Source organism: Podarcis bocagei (genome assembly GCF_964188305.1).
Source record: "Podarcis bocagei genome assembly, chromosome: 2".
NCBI classification, from domain to species: domain Eukaryota; kingdom Metazoa; phylum Chordata; class Lepidosauria; order Squamata; family Lacertidae; genus Podarcis; species Podarcis bocagei.
The window spans coordinates 67,169,155-67,192,033 of NC_138126.1; the positions used below are offsets into that span (position 1 = coordinate 67,169,155).

Genomic DNA, 22,879 nt, shown 5'->3' on the forward strand with positions numbered 1-22,879 from the left:
ATCACATTTCATTTTTTAAGCAGAGCAGCTCTGGGGAAAAAATAGTTTTACTCTGTTTTACAACTGGCTGGATCATGCCCTACTTAACTGTGAGGCGCTCAGCTTTCAGTGAAGTACATTTCTGCCCTCCTGTTTTTACAGAATGGTTTAAAAATATGTCCATAATTCAGCTACAAATACACGGATTATAACCCATTACAAATTCAAAATAGGTCAGCAAACCTCAAGCTATGCACAGGACCCAAAGCAGAACCTTTTGGACATGTGAGAGCTTTGAATATCAGCACACTCCACCAAGCGAACACTGTTCAAGTCGCCTAGCTTTTGGTGTCTCCTTCGTGTTCAAAGCAACAGCTGCCTCTAGTGTTAAATGCCTATAGCTACAGTTTCGAAAAATTGACGTTTCTGGCCTTAGAGAAGCTGAACGGAAGATCAACAGGCATTTTGCTAGAACTTATGATACATAAATCACCCACATGGTTTGATGTAGCATCCAACAGGCAAATTACAATAGAAGTTTAAAAACAGCAGGTACACATGGAGATTATAATGTACAAAGAAGATATTTTCTTAATATGTGAGTGCATTTGCTTCTTCATTGCTCTGAGGTAATATATGCCTACTACAGTTTTTCTTGCCATTTTGTTATCAGGTGTGACTCATGAATCCTTTCCCTGGTTTAAATACTATTATTACTGTCATTTTCAAACATTTTCTTGTGCCCCTGCTGTGTAAAAGGCTCTACACAAAACAATTACACTCACTGCCCAGGTTTTTAATATACAGAAGTCAGACAAGGTCCGTTCTGTGGGCTCAGCTGACATCTTGATTTCCCCTCTTACACTCCACTGATGACCAAATACTTTTAAAGGGAAAGGAGATAGCTGGTTTCAACACTAGGTCTCGAAGTCATTATGTGACATTATTTGACTTCTGCTACTGCAATGGAACTCAACTCATCTGCTCACACACAAATACAGTCAAACCTTGGTTCTCGAACGGCTCTGTTTTCGAACGTTTTGGATCCTGAATGCCTAAAACCCAGATCATACACCCAGTGTATGATCTAAAAGATCATACACTGCATTATGAACACTAACCAAATAAAACATATTCTCCCATTTTCTCTTTAAGGAGTTATTTATTCCTTGGAGAAACAGGTTTCAGTTGGGTTGTGACAGTTATGGTCTAACCTGTGGCCTACTCACAGGGCAACATTTGAGATTCTGCCAGGCTAAATATCCTGTGCTTATCAAGTTGTAATTGTTCCATCACTTGTATAATAGATTTGCTGAAGGTTAATTACGCATTTCCCTTTTTAAAAATCCATTGTTCTGCACAGAATTGCATTTTATGAAAACTAAATAAAGAACTTATGTAAGCTCAGCAAAGGAAAGGGGCATTTTGTTGCTAGGGATATTAGCTGTAATACAGTTATTTCACAACAACAGTTCTCCAGACCTGGCATGAATTGTTTTAGATGGTCACAGGACCATCAACACGACAAGCCAAATATTTTATTATATGGCCTGACACTCAAATACTCTAGCAAACGTTCTTTGGTTGTATGATAGGTTTGCTGCAAGGTTTATTGCAATTAGCGAAAGCCAGCTCTCCAAACCCTATATTGGACAGTTCATTTTTCTGTCATTTTCTGGCAGGAAGACATGCAAAAACCAGGAAAAAAACAGTCCAAACTTTTAATAATGGATTTTATTCTGGGGGGGGGGGGAACCCACCACCTTTTATATGAAAGTATGAAATCCTGTGGTGTTACAGAAAATTGACACTGCCCCCTCCAGAATGCAAATTACTACAATATTGTTTTAAATACTATTTCAGTTAAAAGTAGATCGTTATGATTGCCACAAAATTCAGAGGCTAAGGAAACAAGACAAGACAACCTCATGATTGACAAGAGACATTAGTTTAAGTCAAGCATTGGTATAATTTATACTCATTGAGCCAGTGGGCATTCTGCAAGTGACATTTCATCTGCAAGTGACTTTTGCCATTTGTTGGCCATCTGAGTAATCTTACATCAATTTTTAGTTAGCTGCATCAAACAAATGCAAACACAATCAATCTTCTCCATATAAATGAACAATATCACATCAACATTTTGTAAAGCTTATCCACGCTCAACAACAAATTCATCATGCATCCAGTTTTAATACTTTTCTTTTTACTTAGTCTTGAAAATATACTGTATGTTTCAGTTGCCCCTTTGTTGCACAGGCGGGGTCCTATGCCTGTGTCATAAATGCAAATTATTTACAGAAGAGTCTAGAGAAAATAAACCTCACAGTTTCTATCCTGGAACAGAACAAATATGGACTGTCTACCAGCAATGAGAGTGCGGGTCGGAGATCATGTTCTAGGTTTCAGAGGAACTGCTTTCCCCATTGCCCACCCCCTTACTCCTGGTAGACGATATCAGTTCCAAATATTTCAATTGTATACCTGAATATACACTATATTTTCATACACAGAAATTGAAAAACAGAAATTAAGTATTATTGTCTTGCACAGATCTTATACCCAGGTTCCAGTGTTATATGATTATTTGGAATTTTCCAGCGACTTTTCTATGGAAACATCAAACATTGCTATATTGTATCTGTTGGGTTGGAAGCCCCGAATTTGCTAGTTGTGCCTCCGTATTATACATAGAACATCATGTTCTGCAGATTCACAAGGACAATCACGATAATCTGACTTGATTATTAGGCCTACAAATCCATTCAGCAATTACTGTGTTGCCACTGTTGCCATGTAAGCATTGCAGTGCTACTGGGCACAGAGGAATCCATAGCCTGTAGAATTTACTACTGTAAACTGTAATTGTAGGAATAAATTGGTGGGATTCAAAACATTTAATCGCTTGTTTCCAGAGTTAGAAGAGCCCATGCTTCTGGAAAGTATTAAACACCATCTCTCCTCAGTGCAAAACTGTGAACTGTGTGCTTCAACATTCAAGGATGGGGCTGCTGATAAACGCTTACTGTGAAAAATCAGGACTGCGGTATTCAGCAAGAGGCAGGGGTCGCATTCTAATTCCTTCCTGCAGACTTTCTTCATCTAACAGACACACTGAAAATAAATTGACCTGTTCTTATGATTTAGGACAGAGCGGAATCCCAGAGGAATACATTTATCAGCCAAGCCTGCCAAAGTAATTTCACTCATTGCTGCCAGATTAGCTTACGTAAGTGAAGCTATTATGCATCAGTCCACAGTTTCTATCTTTAGGATAGAATCAGGTAGCACAGGAAACATTGTGGAAAGCCCAGAGGAGTCAACAGATAAATACTGCAGCCTTATTTACATGTAGGACAGGTATGTCCAACAGGGCGATCGCAGGCGTCCCTGGTCGATTGTGTGTTCCTTGCCCTCCCCTCCAAAAAAAGCTCAGCAACTTTGGTCAATCCAATGGGTAGATCACTGACAGTTTTTTTTTTTATAGTGGGAGTAGATCGCAGTCTCTTGGGAGTTGGACATGCCTGATGTAGGACATAGGTGTGTTTTCTTGAAGGAGGGTATATGTTTTTAGTCCTGCCCCCCGTGATGTCACACCTCCTTCCTCAAATAACCAAGTTGCCCACTACTGAACAGAAACTCTAACATGTGACCTCCTGCTTGTCTGCAATTGTTTGAGGAAGGAGGCATGATATGGGTGGGCAGGGCAAAAAGCACAGCCCTGCTACATGTAAACACAACTACACCCTACATGCAAGTAATGAATGGACAGGGCCTGGGTGGAGTGTAGATGTGCTAGCTCCTGACCCAGAGATCCTACCTGTTATTTGCATTCCCAAGCAGGTGTCCAGCTTATGCTTCACAGCAAGCAGCAGTCAAGTGGAGAAGAATGGGCCACTTGAGCATGAAGCAAGGGCCAGAAGCAAGCAACTTAGTTTGAAGAGCACCTTTGGAGGTTAGGGGAAACTCAGATATATCCCACTGCCAAGTTAATGTCTGCACCATCTCTATTTTGCTTTAGGAACTTTTGTCAGAAGAAATTCTGACAGGTAAATATCATTTACTTGTTTTATGAGTTACGTAGTGAGCATTACTGCCAATGACTCCCATTTCCTAGGTGGCATTACTGTTGCCGTTTGCCACCCACTTCTATTGCTATAGATGTAACACTAAATCCGCCTGAAAACTGTGTTTATTCCCCTTCAGCGATTGCTAGTTCAAATGAGATTCTATGAATAAAACAGCAGAAGAAGAGCTGTAGGAAATTAATGGGAACTCCCGTTGCCAATTGTTAAAATGATATGACATTATGTTTTAAGTCGTGAAAAAAATGTAGACAAGCTTTGTATACGTTAAAACAAAACTGGATATAAGATGCAATTAAAGTGACACACTCTTAAAGTATATAAAAAAAAACAAGCACCAAATAGCAAAAGCTAGAATCTGCCTTGACTGGAGCTTAATGAGCAGCTAGCAGAGGCACATTCCTATCACAAAACTGGGTCTGCACAGCTATGGCCACATGAAAGACAAAAAAGAACATGGGCCAAGTAGGAAGCCAACCAGCTATATTATTCAGAGTACAGAAGGATGCCAAAAGTTAATTTTATCATCTTCCAATTATTCAGTCTGTTTTCCAGCTCTACATGTTATAACATGGCCCAATTCATGACATGGGGAAATGGCCATTTGAAACATTTATAGTGGCTATTAACAAATCAACCTGTCATGCAGCAATAATTTGCTGGTTAAATATCAGTCTACTTATGCCATACAATGTGGTGGTAGAAAGGACTGCACCACCTTAGATCACGTGAAACATTTGGAAGATTCCTGTATAGCAAACAAAAAACAAAATGGCCAATAAGAAGTGAGGCCACAACCTCTTTTTTCTGATTTTTTTAAATGTGTGTGTGAGAATTCAAATGTAGTAACCCCCATCTGAAGTGGTACAGTCCATTGTATCACCTGCTGCACATGCAGAGGTAGCTAAGCATAAGCACAGGAGAGAAGTCACTCAATGTGTTAACCATTTACCCTTTGTTGCATTCATCAGATTTTACTAAAGTGCCAAAGAATGTTATACAGCGTATGTTCATGCAAAAGCCAGGCACAACCTCCTCATCCACCTGCACAGCTCTTCTACCCCAATCATTCTGCACCCATGGCTGCTTTTCATCAAACACAAATGTACATTAGTAGACAAACATGGCTACCTACCTGAATCATTAGGAGAGTGTTAGGCACGTCCATTGGGTGATGACTAGTTCCAAAGACTCTGGCCACACATTTGCCTCTTATAAATATTGTTCAGAAACAACTGCCTGAGAAACCAAAGAGGTTTCATTTCCCTTTTTAATGTGAGAGTTTATTGCAAACTCTTCAACAAGATCGTAACTGTTTAAGTTGTCATTGCTTTCCTCCTAGCAATACTGATGGCACTAGAACACATTGGAATTTCAGCAGTGTCAGAGAAGAAAGAATACTTGAAGTGCTGACATCTGGAGCTTTACTAAAAAAAACCCCAAACAGGGCCTTTTTTGAACTGCTTGGCAAGCAGCAGCACATTTAAAACAACAAAATTACCACTTCTTGGCTGCTATGGGAAATTCAGATGCCAAAATTTGCATTTGGTTTCCATTTTCTAGTTCAAGTATTGCATGTGATTGCAATGTACGCGAACATGAACAACATGACAAACTGGCAGCTTTGGTAATTTCACAGCTTACTGACATAAGGCTGGACTCAGGCTAACTTAAGTGTCACTGATTGCAATAGATCTACTCTAAACATGAGTCAGTCTGGATCCAACTCTTCATTTTAAAAATGTAATAATCCCATACTATTACTATAAGAAATGCTAAAATGTATGTTTCTTACAAACTCAAGATAAGCTTGATCAGATATTATAAATTCAGACAAGCAAGACAAGCACTGTTCTAGTGAACTATGCCAACACACACTATGAAATCATCACTGGACATATTCAGGAATTCAACCTCCCTGTAAGAATGGCAAAAACAGTTTATGTCAATGTATCCTTGCTCTTTTGTTGATGTTAACTGGAGATCCCCAAAACTGGGAGAAAGTATCCCCTCTGTAAAATGCCCCCAGCAGCATTCCTACCAAGGAGTATGTTTAAAAAACATGATTTAAGCTGTTTTCCTAATTGGTTGGTGAACACTGAGATATGTTACAAAAGAAAAATCCAAATCCATACTTTTGCTAAATGTTCAGCACCTTATAGCCACTGGAGTTTTAAAAAAGAGATAAGGTTTTTGTGCATTTGTGACTCCAGCTGCTTTTTTTTTTTTTTGGCTTCCCCTTTTTTCTTGAAGTTTCCAGATGAAGCTTTCATACATCTGCCTTTGCTGCTGTACTGGCTTCAGCACCTGCATCATCTTCAGAAGGTATGGAGGGAACACTGTCGTGGGAAACAGTGTCAATGCTTTGTGCTTCTGACTGAAGGTGGATGGATACCTCAACAGCTATTTCTTTACCATGGTCATTTACAGAACCATCATCCGAGTCTGCTGTCGGTGAATTACTGCGCTTAATTTCTGGGTTTAAGGGATAGAGTCCGTCTTGGACATCGAGAGCTTGTTTGACTCCATCTCCAACTTCATCAGGGTCATCGACTCTCACTGCTTCAAATATCTCTTCCATAAAGGCCCTACAGTTAAGGATGAGCGGTGGAAGAGGGATGCTTCTGGCTAACTCTTCAATGTATCGAGCAAATTCCATAGTCTTAAACTGGGTAACTTTGGCCAGTTCCAGCGTTTTGGCAGAGGTAATGATTGGAATGCGTTTGGCAATTTCAAAGGCCTTCTGTAGTTTCTCAGCCCCTTCAGTCCTGAAGAATTCATTGATGGCCTTCTCTGTCTTGCGGATATGGCTGCTCATCATGCACAGACGTGTTATATTTAAGATCAGGGTGATAGTAAAGGCAACCAGGCAGACAATCATGTAGTAAATGCCCATGTCCCCAGATGTGGAGACCACCCTGAGGGTGACTGAGTAATAGAAAGAGCCATTTTGGGTAGTGACAACACAACTGTATCGCCCCCGGTCACCAAAGGTTACACTTGTGATATTAAGGGTACTGTTAGAGATCAGCCATCTTCCATCTAAAACACAAATACAAAAAAGATTTCAACATTGGAGTTACAGATCATACTTGCATCTTTTCTGATATATATATATAGGCATGCCCCGTGAACTGCATTACGAAACCAGCAACAATTAATTAGGACTATGGATAACAACATATTTCTGGTCATTTGCCAACATACTAGTCAAGCAGGGTTGAATATCTTTACCTAGCCAAGAAAATATTCATCTCATGTACTTGATCTAGGTTACTAGTCTTCCACTGGTGAGTTGAGACCCACTTCTGGGTCACTGCCTGATCTAAGGTGGGTCACACAGCAGCACTCCCAACATACAAATATATTGTAAAAAAGAAGAAATAGAAGTACAAATGCATGTTTGGGTTAGAGCTGGGCCCTGGGTCTGATTTGGGCAGTTGTTTACATTATAATGTTGCTAGCCATTTGCAAAGGCACTCATTCCTACAGGGTGGCCCTTCCCTCCAACCCCAATACTGCTTGTGAAAATTATATTGTTAAACTGCAAATGTTTCTATTAACAAATGTAGCAAGATCCACTGGATTGTGGCAGCAGGCAAATGTGTACTTAAAAGCTTGATGGGCTATAAAAGGTGGACACTTGGACAAAATATGTGTACAGTGCTATCTCACTTTTTCATGCAATGTTTTCTGCTTTCCCAATACCCTATTCTGGCAGAACAGCAAAAAGGTAAAAAAAAAAGGTAAATGTATTGCTGGATTGGACAGAGCCCAGTGCCATGATGGTGATGCAAACCACTCCCTTCCCCAGTCACCAGACTGATCATTTGATGACTGCATAACAGACAATAACCCCCTCTCCCCAGCTGATCTGCATGGCTCAGCTGAGGTGACTGTCTGCCCGTATGAGATGGTCACATCCTCTGCTGGCATGCAGCCCCTAGGGCAGCGGTTCTCAACGTGTGGGTTCCCAGATGTTGTTGGACTACAACTCCCATCATCCCTGAGCTCTGGCCTTGCTAGCTAGGGGTGCTGGGAGTTGTAGTTCAACATCTGGGGACCCACAGGTTGAGAAAGGCTGCCCTAGAGGGTTGGGTCACCAAAAATTATTGCTGCACTGTCGTCTCCCAATCTAAATGTAAATCTGGGTTTGATGAGGTGAGCATTCTCCCCTGATAAAAACCATGGAATCAGCACATGGATTAAAATATCAAGTAGCTATACTCCTAAAGCAACTAATTCAGAATGAAAACTACTAGCTGCTCGAATATTATGTAACAGTACCTAGATTGCAAGTTGTGTAAATTATAGCCCATTTTGCTTCAGCCAAAATCCAGTACTTTAATTTAAAATAGACTTGTATTGTGTTTTAATGTAGGTATGTTCGGGCAGAGAGGTGACGAACCTAGGGAGAGTGGCTTTCCCTTCAAAGTCTTCTTAAAAGTGACATACAAGAGAACTTCTGTGATCAATACAGCACACCTGGTACATTGTGTAAAGCAAATCAAACAATTGTCTCTTACCCTCTCCATCTTGCTTCAGTAGATGCCCTTTTGAGTTGAACCAAAGGATGCTGTTATGCTGACTGATGTTCAGCTTACATTCAATGAAAGCACCGTTACCTTCTTTCACTATGATATCTAGAGGTACTGCCGATTTTGTGAAGGCTTGTAGGGTGGAAAGAAATGATGCATCGAGAGGAAGGAACCTTGACCCAGGTGAGGCTGTCAGGTTGGAGGCCACATTTTCTAGTGCAGAAACACTAGAACTGAGAATCAAAGTCAATAGGCAGCAGCTGAGCTTCATGAAAGCTTGAAGTATAAAGCACACTGCAAAAAGTTAAGCAGTCTGTATTGCACCAGTCACCATGGAAGATATTGATGGGTTCATCAACTTTGGAAGGGCTTTGGGTTTTTCTTTACAAGTAAAGGAACAATCCAACTGAAATGTAAAACAAAACAAAACCAATGCAAGTCAGGATTCTTAACAACGCAAAGCTTTTTGGCTTTCAAACTCAAATAATTAACAATACAATTCCAGAATGAAATGGCATATAACAGGGAAGGCAAACCCACAGACCAGCTTCAGCTTGCCAAGCCACTTATAGTGGCTTCCTTGTCCTCTGTCAAAATCTGCCTCTTCTTACCTTGGAAAAGTGCCTTTCCCCCCTTAAGCAGAAGAAAAAGGCTTCAGAAATAGAAAGGAACACTTATTTTCCTTCCTGTATCAGTGCTGGGTAAGAAAGAGGGGAACTACTCCCAGCCCACTGATGTGATGAGAAGGAAACCACCGGATCCTCTGCTGACTGGCAGAAGAGTGTGCAAGGGGTGGGCTATCTGAATATGTCTGCATGTCTGTCTGCCTATCAAAATGTGTGGTAAGTGTGCACATGCAATTGAGTATGCACTGGTGACTTTAGCCATGCCAGCTGCTGGTATGCAGTCCCCAGAGAGCTGTCAACCATCAAAGCAGACCAAAGGTTAGCCACCCCTAGTATAAAATGTTAGTTGTCTAGAGCTGAAAGGAGCTTAAGGTAAATAGGCACAAATAGCAACTTTCCAGGAAACGAATGGGACCTAAAAACTAACCATTCTTTCCTTTGGTAGGCTCAAATTATAAACAGAAACAAATTTAATAGGTCCACTGCATACAACATTCAAGGTTTTGTTCACCCTTGGGTTGAAACTGAAAAAGGCAAACCAACCAAAGGAGCAGCTGCCAAGAAGCAAAGCTTCTTTGCCTGCAGAAGGTTGATCACCAAGTAGGGCTGGGAGAGGCCAGAAACTCCGGAAAGCAATTGCCAGTCAGTATAGACAATACTCTCTAAACTTGAACCCTTAATGCATTTCTACCCTTATCCTAGCTGCTTCCTTCCTAACCACCTCTTTCTGCAATGCTATCTAACTTCCCAGTAATTCAGAGTACAAAACAGGGCAGCTCACGGTGCTACTACATGGCAGCGTTCTCATCAATATCTTCAAAGTGCTCTAAAAACCCAGAGTGAACTAATTCCATCCTGAAATATATGCATCTAAACTACAGCAATATAAATTTAATGAGATTTGGTTCCACTATTCTGCTAGTGCAGAGCTCTCTGTTCTGCACACCAAACAGGTGGGTGGGCAGAAGTGGTATCAGTTCCAAGCAGGGGTGCTACTGAGATGACTTGGGAGCTGTTGGATCTCAAGTACAGATGTACCTTGGAAGTTGAATGGAATCCATTCTGGGAGTCAGTTCGACTTCCAAGGCATGGCTTCCGATTGGCTGCAGGAGCGTCCTACAGCCAATCAGAAGCCACAGAAGCTGCGCTAGACTTTTGGCTTCCGAAAATCATTCGGAAACCGGAACAATCACTTCCGGTTTTCGATTGTTCAAGAGCCAAAACGTTTACAGGTGTTTGGATTCTGAGGTTCCACTGTAATACCGATTGCCATCATATAACAGCATTGACTCAGATTGGGGTGATGGCTGCAGACTCAAAGCTTTGTACCTACCTGCTTTATGCCACAGCTAGGGCATGCAGTAGGAGTGTGATGGTCCTGCCACTTTGTTATGCCTAACCAGGCACCACCTAGGGCTTGGATAGCATCCTGAGGCTATTTGCAACTGGGAAAAATCCAGTTACATTGTCCTTCAAAGACCTGAGATAAATATCAGCAGTAATTGAATATGCTTTCTACTACATTGTACATTGTTTGCATAATGCACAGCAGCAGTTGTGATGGGTCATTGGATTTTGCCATTAAATCCTTCAGTGTTTGATTTATTAAACTGTTTATCCCATTTTCTTTTATGCAAACCCATTACTGTTAAGCAAAGATCTTCTGCTGCAGGGTTTTTTCTTTTCTTTTGAGGAAAAGAGGTTACATTTTTATGACAGAGCCATCATATTTATATAAAACAGCTTCTGTGGCTGATAAACCACAAGGAAGAAAAGACCATATAATGCCCTAAATTTTTCAAGAAAAGCACAGCCATGCATATCATAAAGTAGCTGTTATGAATGAACATTAACACAGGTTCAACATGCTCCATCTGAGCCACAGATGCACTATACCTGAAGACAGATTCAGTCCAGAGTATATGTACTGAGAAGCAGAACAGATGTCTTTCATTTTCATCTGCACACTTACAAACTAACATATGCTCAATTTTATGTAGTGTACAATCATCCGGACTCTCAGAGAACAGAAGGAAGCATATGCTCCTGTTTCTGCAGCACTTTAAAAATATCTACAATATTGCTGCCTAAATAGATAGTGGAAAAGCAAAAAGTTTAGACTATGGCCCCAAGAGAACAAAAAACAAATATTTCCTATGTTTACTGGATGGCGACATTTTATCGAATTGCAGTTATCCTTCCAAAGAGTCTCACTTTTATCAACTTCAGCAACTCCAGTACTCACAGAACTATTTCAAGAGCAAGAATTTCACTTAAACACGGAGATCACTGCAAAAGCAAAGGATCTTACAGATATTTGAGTTACCATGTTTCAACCCACCCTTAAGAATCACTCGCCACATTTGCTAGTTTACAACATTTCTTTTTGAAAACGAAAATGTCAAAACTGATATATCACAGAGAGTCAGGTGCTGCTTTATTTTACTGCAGTGATCCGGAGAGACAATATTTACAAAGGTGAAACTAGGGGAAAGAGCATACCCATACTTTTGGAATCTATATTTCTTTTTTTAAAAAAGATGCTGGCACACCAAATTTCCAAGGTGTTTTAAAGCTGAGAGTAGATTCTTCAGGAGTAGCTCCTGAAACAGACTGATGTTATGTAGAATTGTGCTTACATATGTACAGAATCAGGCTTGAACTCCGAGAAACATTTTAGGTATACATATGAAGGACTGAGAGGGACACAGGTGGTGCTATGGTCTAAACCACAGAGCCTAGGGCTTGCTGATCAGAAGGTTGGCGGTTGTTGTTCGGTCCCAGCTCCTGCCCACCTAGATATTTAGAAGAGGGTAAGGCTCCTCTCTGGGGGACGCGGGTGGCGCTGTGGGTTAAACCACAGAGCCTAGGACTTGCTGATCAGAAGGTTGGCAGTTCGAATCCCCACGATGGGGTGAGCTCCTGTTGCTCGGTCCCAGCTCCCAGCTCCTGCCCACCTAGCAGTTCGAAAGGATGTCAAAGTGCAAGTAGATAAATGGTGTTTCTGTGTGCTGCTCTGGTTCACCAGAAGCAGCTTAGTCATGCTGGCCACATGACCCAGAAAGCTGTCTGCGGACAAAACACCAGCTCCCTCAGCCAGTAAAGTGAGATGAGCGCCACAACCCCAGAGTCGTCCATGACTGGACTTAACAGTCAGGGAGGGGTACCTTTACCTTTATGAAGGACTGACAGTGTTCAACTTTAGACTTTGCAGCTTTTTGAGTGTTTCCAAGACTCTAAGTGACAGAGGCAAGCTGTTTATTTAAGTTCTAAGACTAATTTAATGAATTTAAATGATCACCACACTGATATTATTTATTAGATAATATATATATATATATATTCTAGTTCTACATAATATGGAGGATAGTCCCTGCAATTAAAGCAAAAAAGGGAATCTTGCTGGACTACAATTCCCACCATTCCATTCCAAACTACTGGTCGTGCTATTTGTTACCGATGGGAGTTGGAGTCCAACAACATTTGGAGTAGATTTTCCCACCCCTGCTTTAAAGGCCTAGACAAAGAGCCCCAAATACTACCCCCACCATTGTGCAGAAAACTATCCTAATAAACTCTCTACCTAAAATATGCTGTTGATCTTACATACCTGTAATTTTTTTCAACCATATCAGACATTTTTAAATGCAATGCTTATATCTAAGAACTTAAAATGTGTTACATGCCTGACACAAATGCAGATTACACCACAGAAATACGATGCTGAGAAGATGGAATAACACAAAGAATAACACAAAGAAAAACGCTGAAGGTTGATTCCAGATTATCTGTTTGTTGAGCATTCATCCTGGTTTGCACGCTTTGCAGGAGTGGAGGGTGTGTGTGTTATACAACACTGGTTGTTTATTGGGCATTCTTTCTGGTTTGTTTGTGGGGAGGTTACACAACACTGCATCAAGCAATGATTACCCCAGACTTTCCATCTTCCTATCAATTTTCTTATCATGAAGTGTGATTTTTGAAAAAGTGGATTTGTTGAGGAAGAGCACCAAACCCAGGATCAGCTCAAACTGTCTTGTCCTGGTGAGCAACCTGGCTACTTAAGTTTCCAAACCATCTTCACAGGCAGCCCTATGTATAACATGTGGCAGTAATCTAATCTAGAGGTTACCAGAGAACAGAAACAGAAGTTAAGCTACCCTTCTCTAGATGCAGTGCAGCTTGGCCACCAGCTGAAGCTGATGGAAGGTACTCCAGGTCAGAAGCCACCTGAGCCAGAAGTACCCCTGAGCTATGTACCTGCTCCTTCAGAGGGAGTGTAATTCCACCAAGAGCAGGCAACCTCCCATGCATATGATCTAGGGAATCAGCCTCTAACAATGTCTCACTCTTATCTGGATTGAGCTTCAGTTTGTGGTCTTTCTCCAATGCATTACCAAGGCAAGGCAACTGTTCAGCACATCCTGCAAATGGTCATCATGGCAGCAATGAAGTCCTGAGTCATCCCAGAGCCAATCGCCTTGGCATGGATGTTGAAGTCCGCCAGAACCAGCAGTCTGGGGTTCCTCAACACTGCCTTCAAAACCAGCTCCATCACCTCAGGCAGGCAGAGTGCTGGGTAGGGAGACAGGCAGCAAACCAGCAGAATTCCTAATTTGTCCCAATTGCCCAGTGCCAGAAACACACACACTAGATCCCCACACAACTGGACAGAGAACCTGGAGACAGAGATGGAATCTCTATAGACTGCAACAACTCCCCACCCCCAAGTCTGCCCTGGTGCTGCCTGAGTACCCAGGTGGGCACAGCTGGGTAAGACCAACTCCACCCTGTTCACCCACCCAGGTTTCAGTGTTACAGACGAGATTAGCCTCCTCATTTGTAACCAGATCATTTCATGGTTTGCATCTAGCTTTCCTTTTAAAACGGAAGCCCAATACAACTAGCAATACAAACTCTATTTATGGTAGGCACTTGGATTATCAAACAGTCACTTTTTCACTGGTCCAACCAGTAAAATTGAGTTCAGCGGAAAAACCAACACTGGAGCCTGAAAAACTAGTAATGCTTCGTGGACTTTTCTCCACCATAGATGCCACCAGGCTCTGCCCTTGGACCACAAATTTCCACTAACTCCACCCCAAACTACCAGATCTAAACCTGCTCTCCCCCCCAAACTTGTCTAACTCTGTCTTAATTCATTAGGGAACTATAAGGGTCTGCCTTAACCTGCCAGGTACTGTTCTGACTTACCCGCCTTCTACTGAGTCCATGTCACCTCCAAGCCTGTGCAGGCTTTATCTGCTAGCCCTGCTAAGGGAGTAAACACATGTGTGCTATTATTAACACGTATAAAGTGCCTGTGTTGTTGTTGTTTTTCTGAGCAGCAAGGTCTGCAACCTAATAGGCAAGAGGGAAAGGCGGGAAAGGAATAGGGAGGGACGATGAAAGCAAGCGCTGTAGAACCTACATCCTCACTAGCTCATGACTTGGGGCCGGTTTGGTCTCTCTTTTGCCCTGCGAGAGAGGAGGCGCAAGTTCCCAGGAGCTGGTGGCGGCCGTGCACGCTTCCTTTCAACTCTGCATGCATGCATATACATGTATACACACGATTTATAGGTATGCGCAAATACACCACCCTGTAAGCATTGCACAGCTCCCAGCAGCTCGCCCCCGAGGCCAACGCCCGCAACGTCATAACTGCGCCCACTAAAACACCGGCGCGTCGCTCCGGGTCCTACGACCCGGCCTTGAACTCCGAGCGGGAGCTGCGCCCGTGACGAGTTACCTTGGCAACGCCCTGTCATCCCTCGCTCGGCCCGCTCAGTCCGCCTCCCGGTCCCCTCCGCTGACGGGCCCCCGCGCACAACTCCAACCGGGACTCCGGACCTTCCGCCTTCCCTTCCTCTCAGCTGCCTCTTCTGCTCCTGCGCGAGGTCCGTCGAGGGAACGGGAGGAGCGACGCGACTTCCGCCCGTCGGGCGTGTTTTTTCCTGGAATGAGTCTCCTCCCACCCCCCACACGCCGCCGTTCCTTCCCGCCGCCTCTATGGTTCGGAGGACCGTCCGTCGTTGTTTGTGCTGGGGGAGAGGCGCGTGTGCCTGACTTGCTGAGACGTGGCTGCGGTGGGGACGGGGAAGGCCTCTGGCGGGTGGAAACCGACGAGGCGGAGGCGGCGGACCGCGAGTTGCCCGGTTTGTTTGTGTTGCCTGTAAGTTGCGCGACTCTCTTCTACGTGTCCCTACAACGCCGCCCGCCCTGGGGAGCAGCAGCAATGCTTGGCCGAAACCTTCACAGGAGATGACTGGGGGCGGAGGGCGCTTGTCACCGTCCCCCAAACCAAAGGGCGGCTTCCCCTTCAGGGGTGGGGAGGTCTCTCTGTTGGGGTCCCTCCCTGTGATGGGGCTTTCCCCGTCCCGACCTCTTGAAGCAGCCGTGGGCCTGCCTGTTGAGCATCCGCGGAAGGGAGGAGCGAGAGCCCCGGTGCGAAATCCCTGACCCACTTACGGGTTTCCAGGGGGCGCTGCGGGTTTTGGGGGTCCCTCTTCTCTCCCCCCCCCACTGACCCTCCCACACCGTTCTCCATTTGAAAGCAGCTCCATAAAGCGGGTGTTTTCTCTTAAGTGTGGAGAAAGCAACCTCTCGCTCTGTTTGCCAGCTGTAGCCTCAGGTTGATCTTTTACAGTATTAACAGTTTCTGCATTTCCAGTACTTACTGTCTGCCACTTTCCGGTAACAATTGTACTTTCTTTCTTTTTTTGATACTTTTTTTTGCTTTGTTTTTAATGGTTCTATGACATCTTAATAAGTTCTTTTTGATTCATGTTTAGCTTAGCCTTGCAAATAAGCGCACGAAAGTTAGCGGCCTGCCAAGAAAAGGAGTTAGTTTTTTTTAGTAGCCTGTTGGGTGTTGCCCAAGGAGGGGCAGAGATCACTAGCCTTCCTGCAGCAGCATCTTGTGTTTCTGTGCTAGACTCCAGAGGGGAGGAGAAGGCAGCTTCCCTGGTTTCTATACTAGGTGCAGAGTTCCTCCTCCAACAGCTCCCTCACTCACCCCTATGGTATTCAATGCATTTGCCTATATGTCGTTTCTTGCCACCTGTATAGCTACCAGGCTATGAGTTTGACTGAACTGCGGGAGGCAGTGGAAGACAGGAGTGCCTGGCGTGCTCTGGTCCATGGGGTCACGAAGAGTCGGAAACGACTAAACGACTAAACAACAACAAAGCTACCAGGCTAGTGTTTAAGCAGAAGGCTATTTTAGCTGCTGCCTAATACCCCCACCCTGAATAAATCCAGTTTTCCTCCCTTCTTTTTTATTATTCACAACAGTGTTGTATACAACTGAACACACTGATGTCATTCAGTAATGTTAAACTGTAATGGAAGGCTGACAGGTCACTTGGGGGGTAAGTGATATGACCCGAGAAGAGCAAATGTTTGGGAAATGGGCTGTCTGCCCTGTGTCATGCACGTGGACAGAGAGAGGAAGAGACATATTTGTGGTTCTGCATATCTGAAGTGTGTGTGTGTGTGAGAGGGAGAGAATATGGTATGGTCATCTTTTATTCCCCCCACGATATTGGGGAATGCTCTCTGATGTTGTTAGCACACACACACACTGATGTTGTTTCTGTCTGTCAGTATTGTGTGATCTTCACAATCAGGACCAGCAGGACATAGCTGACTTTCTATGACAAGCATTGTCATGTTTGATACAGCAGCGGCTTTCATGAAGAAAAATGGGAGTGGAGTGACTTGTGTGTATCAGTCCCTGTCTCCTGAAGACCTCTGCCCCACCAGTCAGCCGTCTAGAACAGACACGGGGGAGAGGCACAGGAATCTTCAGAGCGAAAGAGGCAAAAAAATTGCCTCTTGCCTTCTGTTTATGGAAGTTTTTGCTGGATCAAAGAGCCATTGGTGAATGGGAGGACACTTCAAGTCCAAGTGAATACATTTTGGAATGCACAACAATCTTAAGAAAAATGTTTTGAGTAGCTACTGTACTAACTGGGCCATGTAGTTTCATTATGTAGAATTTCACAACTGGACATAACCTGGATTTTAGATCCCCTATACGCTGGGATTAGTAGTGAGCAATGGTGGGAAGTTTTCAACTGCTATATTTTTCTACGGAAAATACTTTGCTTTCAAAATGCATTGTCTCATAGAATTAGTATCATAATGAATGGGTACAATGCCAATCAAATTACCGTATTTTTCGCCCTATAGGACGCACCGGCCCATAGGACGCACCAAGTTTTTTGGGGGGGAAATCAAGGGAAAAAAATTTATTTCCCCCCCAGGTTTGCGCAGCCATCCCCAAGCTAGAAGAGAGAGACAGAGCGCTCCATCTCCCTCTTCTGCCTTCAGGGACAGCATCTCTAGCCTCCGTGGGGCAGCGGCTTGCCCCGCTGTCCCCCAGCTTATGGGGCTGGCGATGGGGAGAAGCAAGCTTGCTTCTCCCCCCCCCAGCCTCCAGATCAGGTCCGGGAATAGCGGGGTGGCGGCGCTCCGCCTCCCCGCTATCCCCCGAGCTTGTGGGGCTGGCGGGGGGGGGAGAAGCAAGCTTGCTCCCCCCCAGCCTTCAGATCAGGTCAGGGAATAGCGGGGTGGCGGCGCTGCGCCTCCCTGCTATCCCCCGAGCTTATGGGCTGCAGGCTGCTGCCTGCAAGCCTTGCGACCCCGCAGGACCTCGCGCCGGGATCCGGGGGGTGGCACGGAGCTGCAGGAAGCCCTGGAGCGCAGGCAGCTCCGCGCCACCCTCCGGAGCTCCGCGCAGCTTCGCTCTGGGATCGGGAGGGTTGCGCGGAGCTGTAAGAAGCCCTGGAGCACAGGCAGCTCCGCGCCACCCTCCGGAGCCCCGCGCAGCTTCGCGCCGGGATCGGGAGGGTGGCGCGGAGGTGCCTGTGCTCCAGGGCTTCTTGCAGCTCCGCGCCACCCTCTGGAGCCCCGCGCAGCTCCGTGCCGGGATCGGGAGGGTGGCGCGGAGCTGCAAGAAGCCCTGGAGCACAGGCAGCTCCCCGCCACCCTCCGGAGCTCCGCGCAGCTTCGCGCCGGGATCGGGAGGGTGGCGCGGAGCTGCAAGAAGCCCTGGAGCGCAGGCAGCTCCGCGCCGCCCTCCGGAGCCCCGCGCAGCTTCGCGCCGGGATCGGGAGGGTGGCGCGGAGCTGCAAGAAGCCCTGGAGCGCAGGCAGCTCCGCGCCACCCTCCAGAGCCCCGCGCAGCTTCGCGCCGGGATCGGGAGGGTGGCGCGGAGCTGCAAGAAGCCCTGGAGCGCAGGCAGCTCCGCGCCGCCCTCCGGAGCCCCGCGCAGCTTCGCACCGGGATCGGGAGGGTGGCGCGGAGCTGCAAGAAGCCCTGGAGCGCAGGCAGCTCCGCGCCGCCCTCCGGAGCCCCGCGCAGCTTCGCGCCGGGATCGGGAGGGTGGCGCGGAGCTGCAAGAAGCCCTGGAGCGCAGGCAGCTCCGCGCCACCCTCCAGAGCCCTGCGCAGCTTCGCGCCGGGATCGGGAGGGTGGCGCGGAGCTGCAAGAAGCCCTGGAGCGCAGGCAGCTCCCCGCCACCCTCCGGAGCTCCGCGCAGCTTCGCGCCGGGATCGGGAGGGTGGCGCGGAGCTGCAAGAAGCCCTGGAGCGCAGGCAGCTCCCCGCCACCCTCCGGAGCTCCGCGCAGCTTCGCGCCGGGATCGGGAGGGTGGCGCGGAGCTGCAAGAAGCCCTGGAGCGCAGGCAGCTCCGCGCCACCCTCCGGAGCTCCGCGCAGCTTTGCGCCGGTATCCGGAGGGTGGCGCGGAGCTGCAAGAAGCCCGGGAAAGCCTGCATTCGCCCCATAGGACGCACACACATTTCCCCTTCATTTTTGGAGGGGAAAAAGTGCGTCCTATAGGGCGAAAAATACGGTAGGACACTTAAAAAATGTAATTAACTCCCACATTCCCACGACTGTCCTTGCTAGGGAAATACATACTAGGATTATTTTTTTGTAAGGAGCGCAGATTGACACCAAAAGTATATATGATCCAAACATGTTAAATTACTCCGCAACCTATATAGGCCACCGGAAAATATTCCAGTTATGTTTATTCCCCCCAAAATGCCATTTATCTTGTTAAACTTCTTGTATGTGTTTTAACAATAATTCTTTATAAATCTAGGGTATGCTGTGGTCATGTCCCAAAAGGATAATGAACCCTTGAATGAAGTTGCTCATGAACTAGAGGAAAATGTTCAGAAGACAGAGGAGGCAGAACCCACTGAGACTAATGGAGAGGAAGCTGAGCTTGTGGCTATGACACGGAAAAGGCCTGAAGCAAAAATCTCCGAGCCCAGTATTGTACAACAGCCACTGGGTCAGAATGTACAGGTATTGGTGCTAAGCCTGCTATCAGTAAATTCTCATTTACCCCAACAACATTCACATTTTAATATTATACATTCCCTATACATTCAAATGGGCCAAGAAGATCCATTTGAATGAAGTGTGGAACTGTGAGATGTGGATGTCTGTGTTCTGCATTTGTCCTGTGTGCTAAATAGTAAGGTGCATCGTTAACATTCATCTTGTTGGACCTGTTTGAGACATAGGGAAAGCAGGAGTCAGACTTGTGTAACTTATGATGGGCTAAGAAGATGTGGATGGATGTAGCAGCGGACAGCACAGTGGCAAAACCCTGTTGTTGATTTTGCTACCTTACTTGGTCAGAACTGTGAGAGTCAGTAAAGGCTGAGACAAACTGAGTGCTTTAAGCAGGATGGAACCTGTCAAAAGGGATACAAGCAATGACCTGCGTTCTTCTCTGCTTAATTTTCGTTTAATTAATTATTTTTAAAATTATTTAATAAAACGATGTATGGTGGAATCTAACACTGCTTGAGCGGGTTCCTGCTAGTGCAATGAGACTTCGCCTTTCTCTCCTCTGCATATACACCCACAATCTGCTCTGGACCCCCCACATGCCCCACAGGGGGCAACTTTATTTTTAAGGGGGACAAATCAAGAATGACTTGTTAGCAGTTAATGGCCTTTTAGGTTTCCTCCATGTGAATAGTTCACTTTTTGAATAATAAGAATGATATGTCATGGGGGGGGGGGCATCAGGATTTTAGAGTTGCTTAGGTGGGGCATGGCTAAAAAAAGGTTGGGAACCACTGCCCTAGAGCATATTTTGAGGGCATGTGCCTTTTACCAGCTTTGCCTTGTTTGCCAGCTATGACTGTGTCTGGACTGGGATAACTTGGCCACTGTAGACCATGCATTGGTAAGTAGCTAGTGCAGAATGCAGCAGCTAGACTGCTGATGGGGGCAGATGGCCAACAGCATGTGACACCTCTTTAAAACATATATACTGGATGCCCATATGGCAAGGTTCAAGACTTGTGTTGCTATAAAAATTCCTGAATGACTTGGTTTTCCTGTCTGGAAATGAATTTTGGTTAAACTGGATGTTTAATTTCAATAGTACAGTTGGCAATGTCATTTCGTTTCTTCCCCAGAGTTCCAGTTCCATGGAAGGGTCGCAGACAGGATGGGGTTACTGGGGGAGCTGGGGAAAATCATTGCTCTCGACTGCTTCTGCTACAGTGGCTACCGTAGGTGAGGCTGCCCGAAACCTAAGCTATACAATCCGAATCAAATAAATTGGGTCTGCTCAAAATTGCTTTTCTTTTTCTTTTTTACCTTTAGAAGTTAAAAGTGACAAGTGCAAAATGTTCTATATAGAAAACAACAGAAGAAAATTAATTAGTGGCAGATTAAACATGGTAAAAATGTAAGCAGCAGCACAGAAGTTGAAAGGTTGCAATGTGTGCTGTCTCTTAAACAAAGGAAAAAGAGGGAAATTTTAAGCTACTGGCTTGATTGGGCAATTCTTTGTGCTTTTCAAATGCAGCATACTGCCTGGAGCAATTCATCTTGCTGACTTGGCCTCTGCTTGCTTGGTGAAGTAATTCATTTTACCTTTGGACTAAAGCAGGGGTCTGCAACCCGCGGCTCCGGAGCCGCATGTGGCTCTTTTACACCTTTGCTGCGGCTCCAGGGCGGATACTAGCGAGGGGAGGAGGCGAGGGGAGGAGGCGCATTGTGCGCCCCAACACTCCCCACTGTGGCAGGCGCTGTACGGCTGTGACGTCGCATGGGGGCTGTGCGTGCATTAGTCACGCACCGTCCCAACATCACCTTCCCGCCCGCCCGCTACATTGAAAGGGGGCATGTACGCTGCTCACTGCATTGAAAGGGGGCATGTACGCTGGTCACTGTTTTGAAGAGGAGTGAAGAACACACACAAAAAAAGGTAACTTGTTAATTTAACGTTTATTTCTATGAGAAGAAGTAATTCTGAGGGGTCAAACAAAGAAATAATAAAAAAGTGACAAAAAAGTTATTTTTATAATGATGAGTTTTGCGGCTCCCATTTTTTTTTTCTTCGGAAACGGGTCCAAGTGGCTCTTTTTGTCTTAAAGGTTGCAGACCCCTGGACTAAAGTAACATCTCTGCTTTCTTTAGGTCACGGAATCTCAAATGTCATTGAAAAAGCAGAGACATCCCTTGGGATCCCCAGCCCTACTGAATTATCTTCTGAGGCTAAAGATGTTGGGGAAGGTTGGTTTCTATTAAAAATATATAAACTATTTGAAGTTTGCCCCTTGTGGTACTATGATGGATGTTGTTGTTTTAATTCTATTACTTCTTGTACAAGGGAATCTGTTATATATTTCAATAGAAGCTGCTATTTTGCTGTCACTAGTTTACTTACAGATTGTGAGGCTCTTCATAAGTATCAGCTTCCCTTGCCTCCTTTTATCCAAGACATATACACAAAGGAATGGGAGCTACAGCCCATAGCCTATGTCTTATCTAGCACTGGCACCTCCTATATGGCTATGGGAGGTGCTTTTGCACATGAGGATTCTTTGCTGTATGGTGTAAATGACTACTGGTCCAATCAAATTAAATGCATATTTATCTGCTTATTGCATGTGAAACTACTGGCGTAGATTGGCTGGGATCCAGATAATTGCATTACTATTTCCTGCCAACCTAGCAGTTCGAAAGCACGTCAACGTGCAAATAGATAAATAGGTACCACTCCGGTGGGAAAGTAAACGGCATTCCTGTGCACTGCTCTGGTCTGGCAGAAGTGGCTTAGTCATGCTGGCCACATGACCAGGAAACTGTCTGCGGACAAACGCCAGTAAAGCGAGATGAGCATCGCAACCCCAGAGTCATCCGTGACTGGACTTAACGGTCAGGGGTCCCTTTACCTTTACTTTTATTTCCATGCACTCAAAGGGGCTTTGTACTCGTTTGAAAGAGCAGTTCCCCATAGCAAGCTATTGAAAAATCAAGGGGACTTTCAAGTTAGCTTGTGATGATGACATATGTGTCTGCTTTTGGTCGGAAAGGGAGTGTCACGCTACACTGGCCTTGCCCAAATTCTTGACTGCACCTAAAGAAGCTCTTTTGATTTCAGGTAAAAAAGCCAATGCAATTCTGGGCTGCATCAATAGGAGTATAGCATCTAGATCAAGGGAAGTAATAGTGCCACTGTATTCTGCTCTGGTCAGACCTCACCTGGAGTACTGTGTCCAGTTCTGGGCACCACAGTTCAAGAAGGACACTGACAAACTGGAACGTGTCCAGAGGAGGGCAACCAAAATGGTCAAAGGCCTGGAAACGATGCCTTATGAGGAACG

General features: G+C 45.2%; 2 protein-coding genes across 7 annotated transcripts in view; one reads left to right on the top strand and one right to left on the bottom strand.

The window, feature by feature from the left end:
• Positions 1-1,695: 1,695 nt before the first annotated feature.
• MFAP3 (microfibril associated protein 3) lies at positions 1,696-15,179 on the bottom strand. Of its 5 annotated transcripts, XR_014004674.1 has the most exons (4): positions 14,978-15,179; positions 8,591-9,008; positions 5,200-7,106; positions 1,696-3,093 (listed from the first exon to the last, which is right to left on the bottom strand). XR_014004674.1 is itself a non-coding variant. In XM_081181141.1 (3 exons), exons 2-3 carry the CDS (start codon positions 8,871-8,873, stop codon positions 6,334-6,336), a joined length of 1,056 nt encoding a protein of 351 aa, XP_081037267.1. In that variant the 5' UTR covers positions 8,874-9,008; positions 14,978-15,179; the 3' UTR covers positions 1,696-6,333. The 5 variants fall into 5 exon arrangements, 4 of the variants coding, with proteins under 4 accessions (XP_081037267.1, XP_081037269.1, XP_081037270.1 ...); XM_081181141.1 differs by having other exon boundaries at positions 1,696-7,106; XM_081181143.1 differs by lacking the exon at positions 14,978-15,179 and adding an exon at positions 14,828-14,950 and having other exon boundaries at positions 1,696-7,106.
• A 62-nt stretch (positions 15,180-15,241) lies between these two features.
• The window catches only part of FAM114A2 (family with sequence similarity 114 member A2), a 20,286-nt gene continuing 12,648 nt past the window's right edge, over positions 15,242-22,879 (top strand). The window contains exons 1-5 of one of the 2 annotated variants that reach the window (XM_081181126.1): positions 15,259-15,400; positions 16,297-16,424; positions 19,342-19,550; positions 20,681-20,780; positions 21,690-21,785. In XM_081181126.1, coding sequence (XP_081037252.1) covers positions 19,356-19,550; positions 20,681-20,780; positions 21,690-21,785 — 391 coding nt within the window. In that variant the 5' untranslated portion in view covers positions 15,259-15,400; positions 16,297-16,424; positions 19,342-19,355. Of the gene's footprint in view, positions 15,401-16,296; positions 16,425-19,341; positions 19,551-20,680; positions 20,781-21,689; positions 21,786-22,879 lie in introns of both variants that reach the window. The other variant, XM_081181125.1, reaches the window with a different exon arrangement.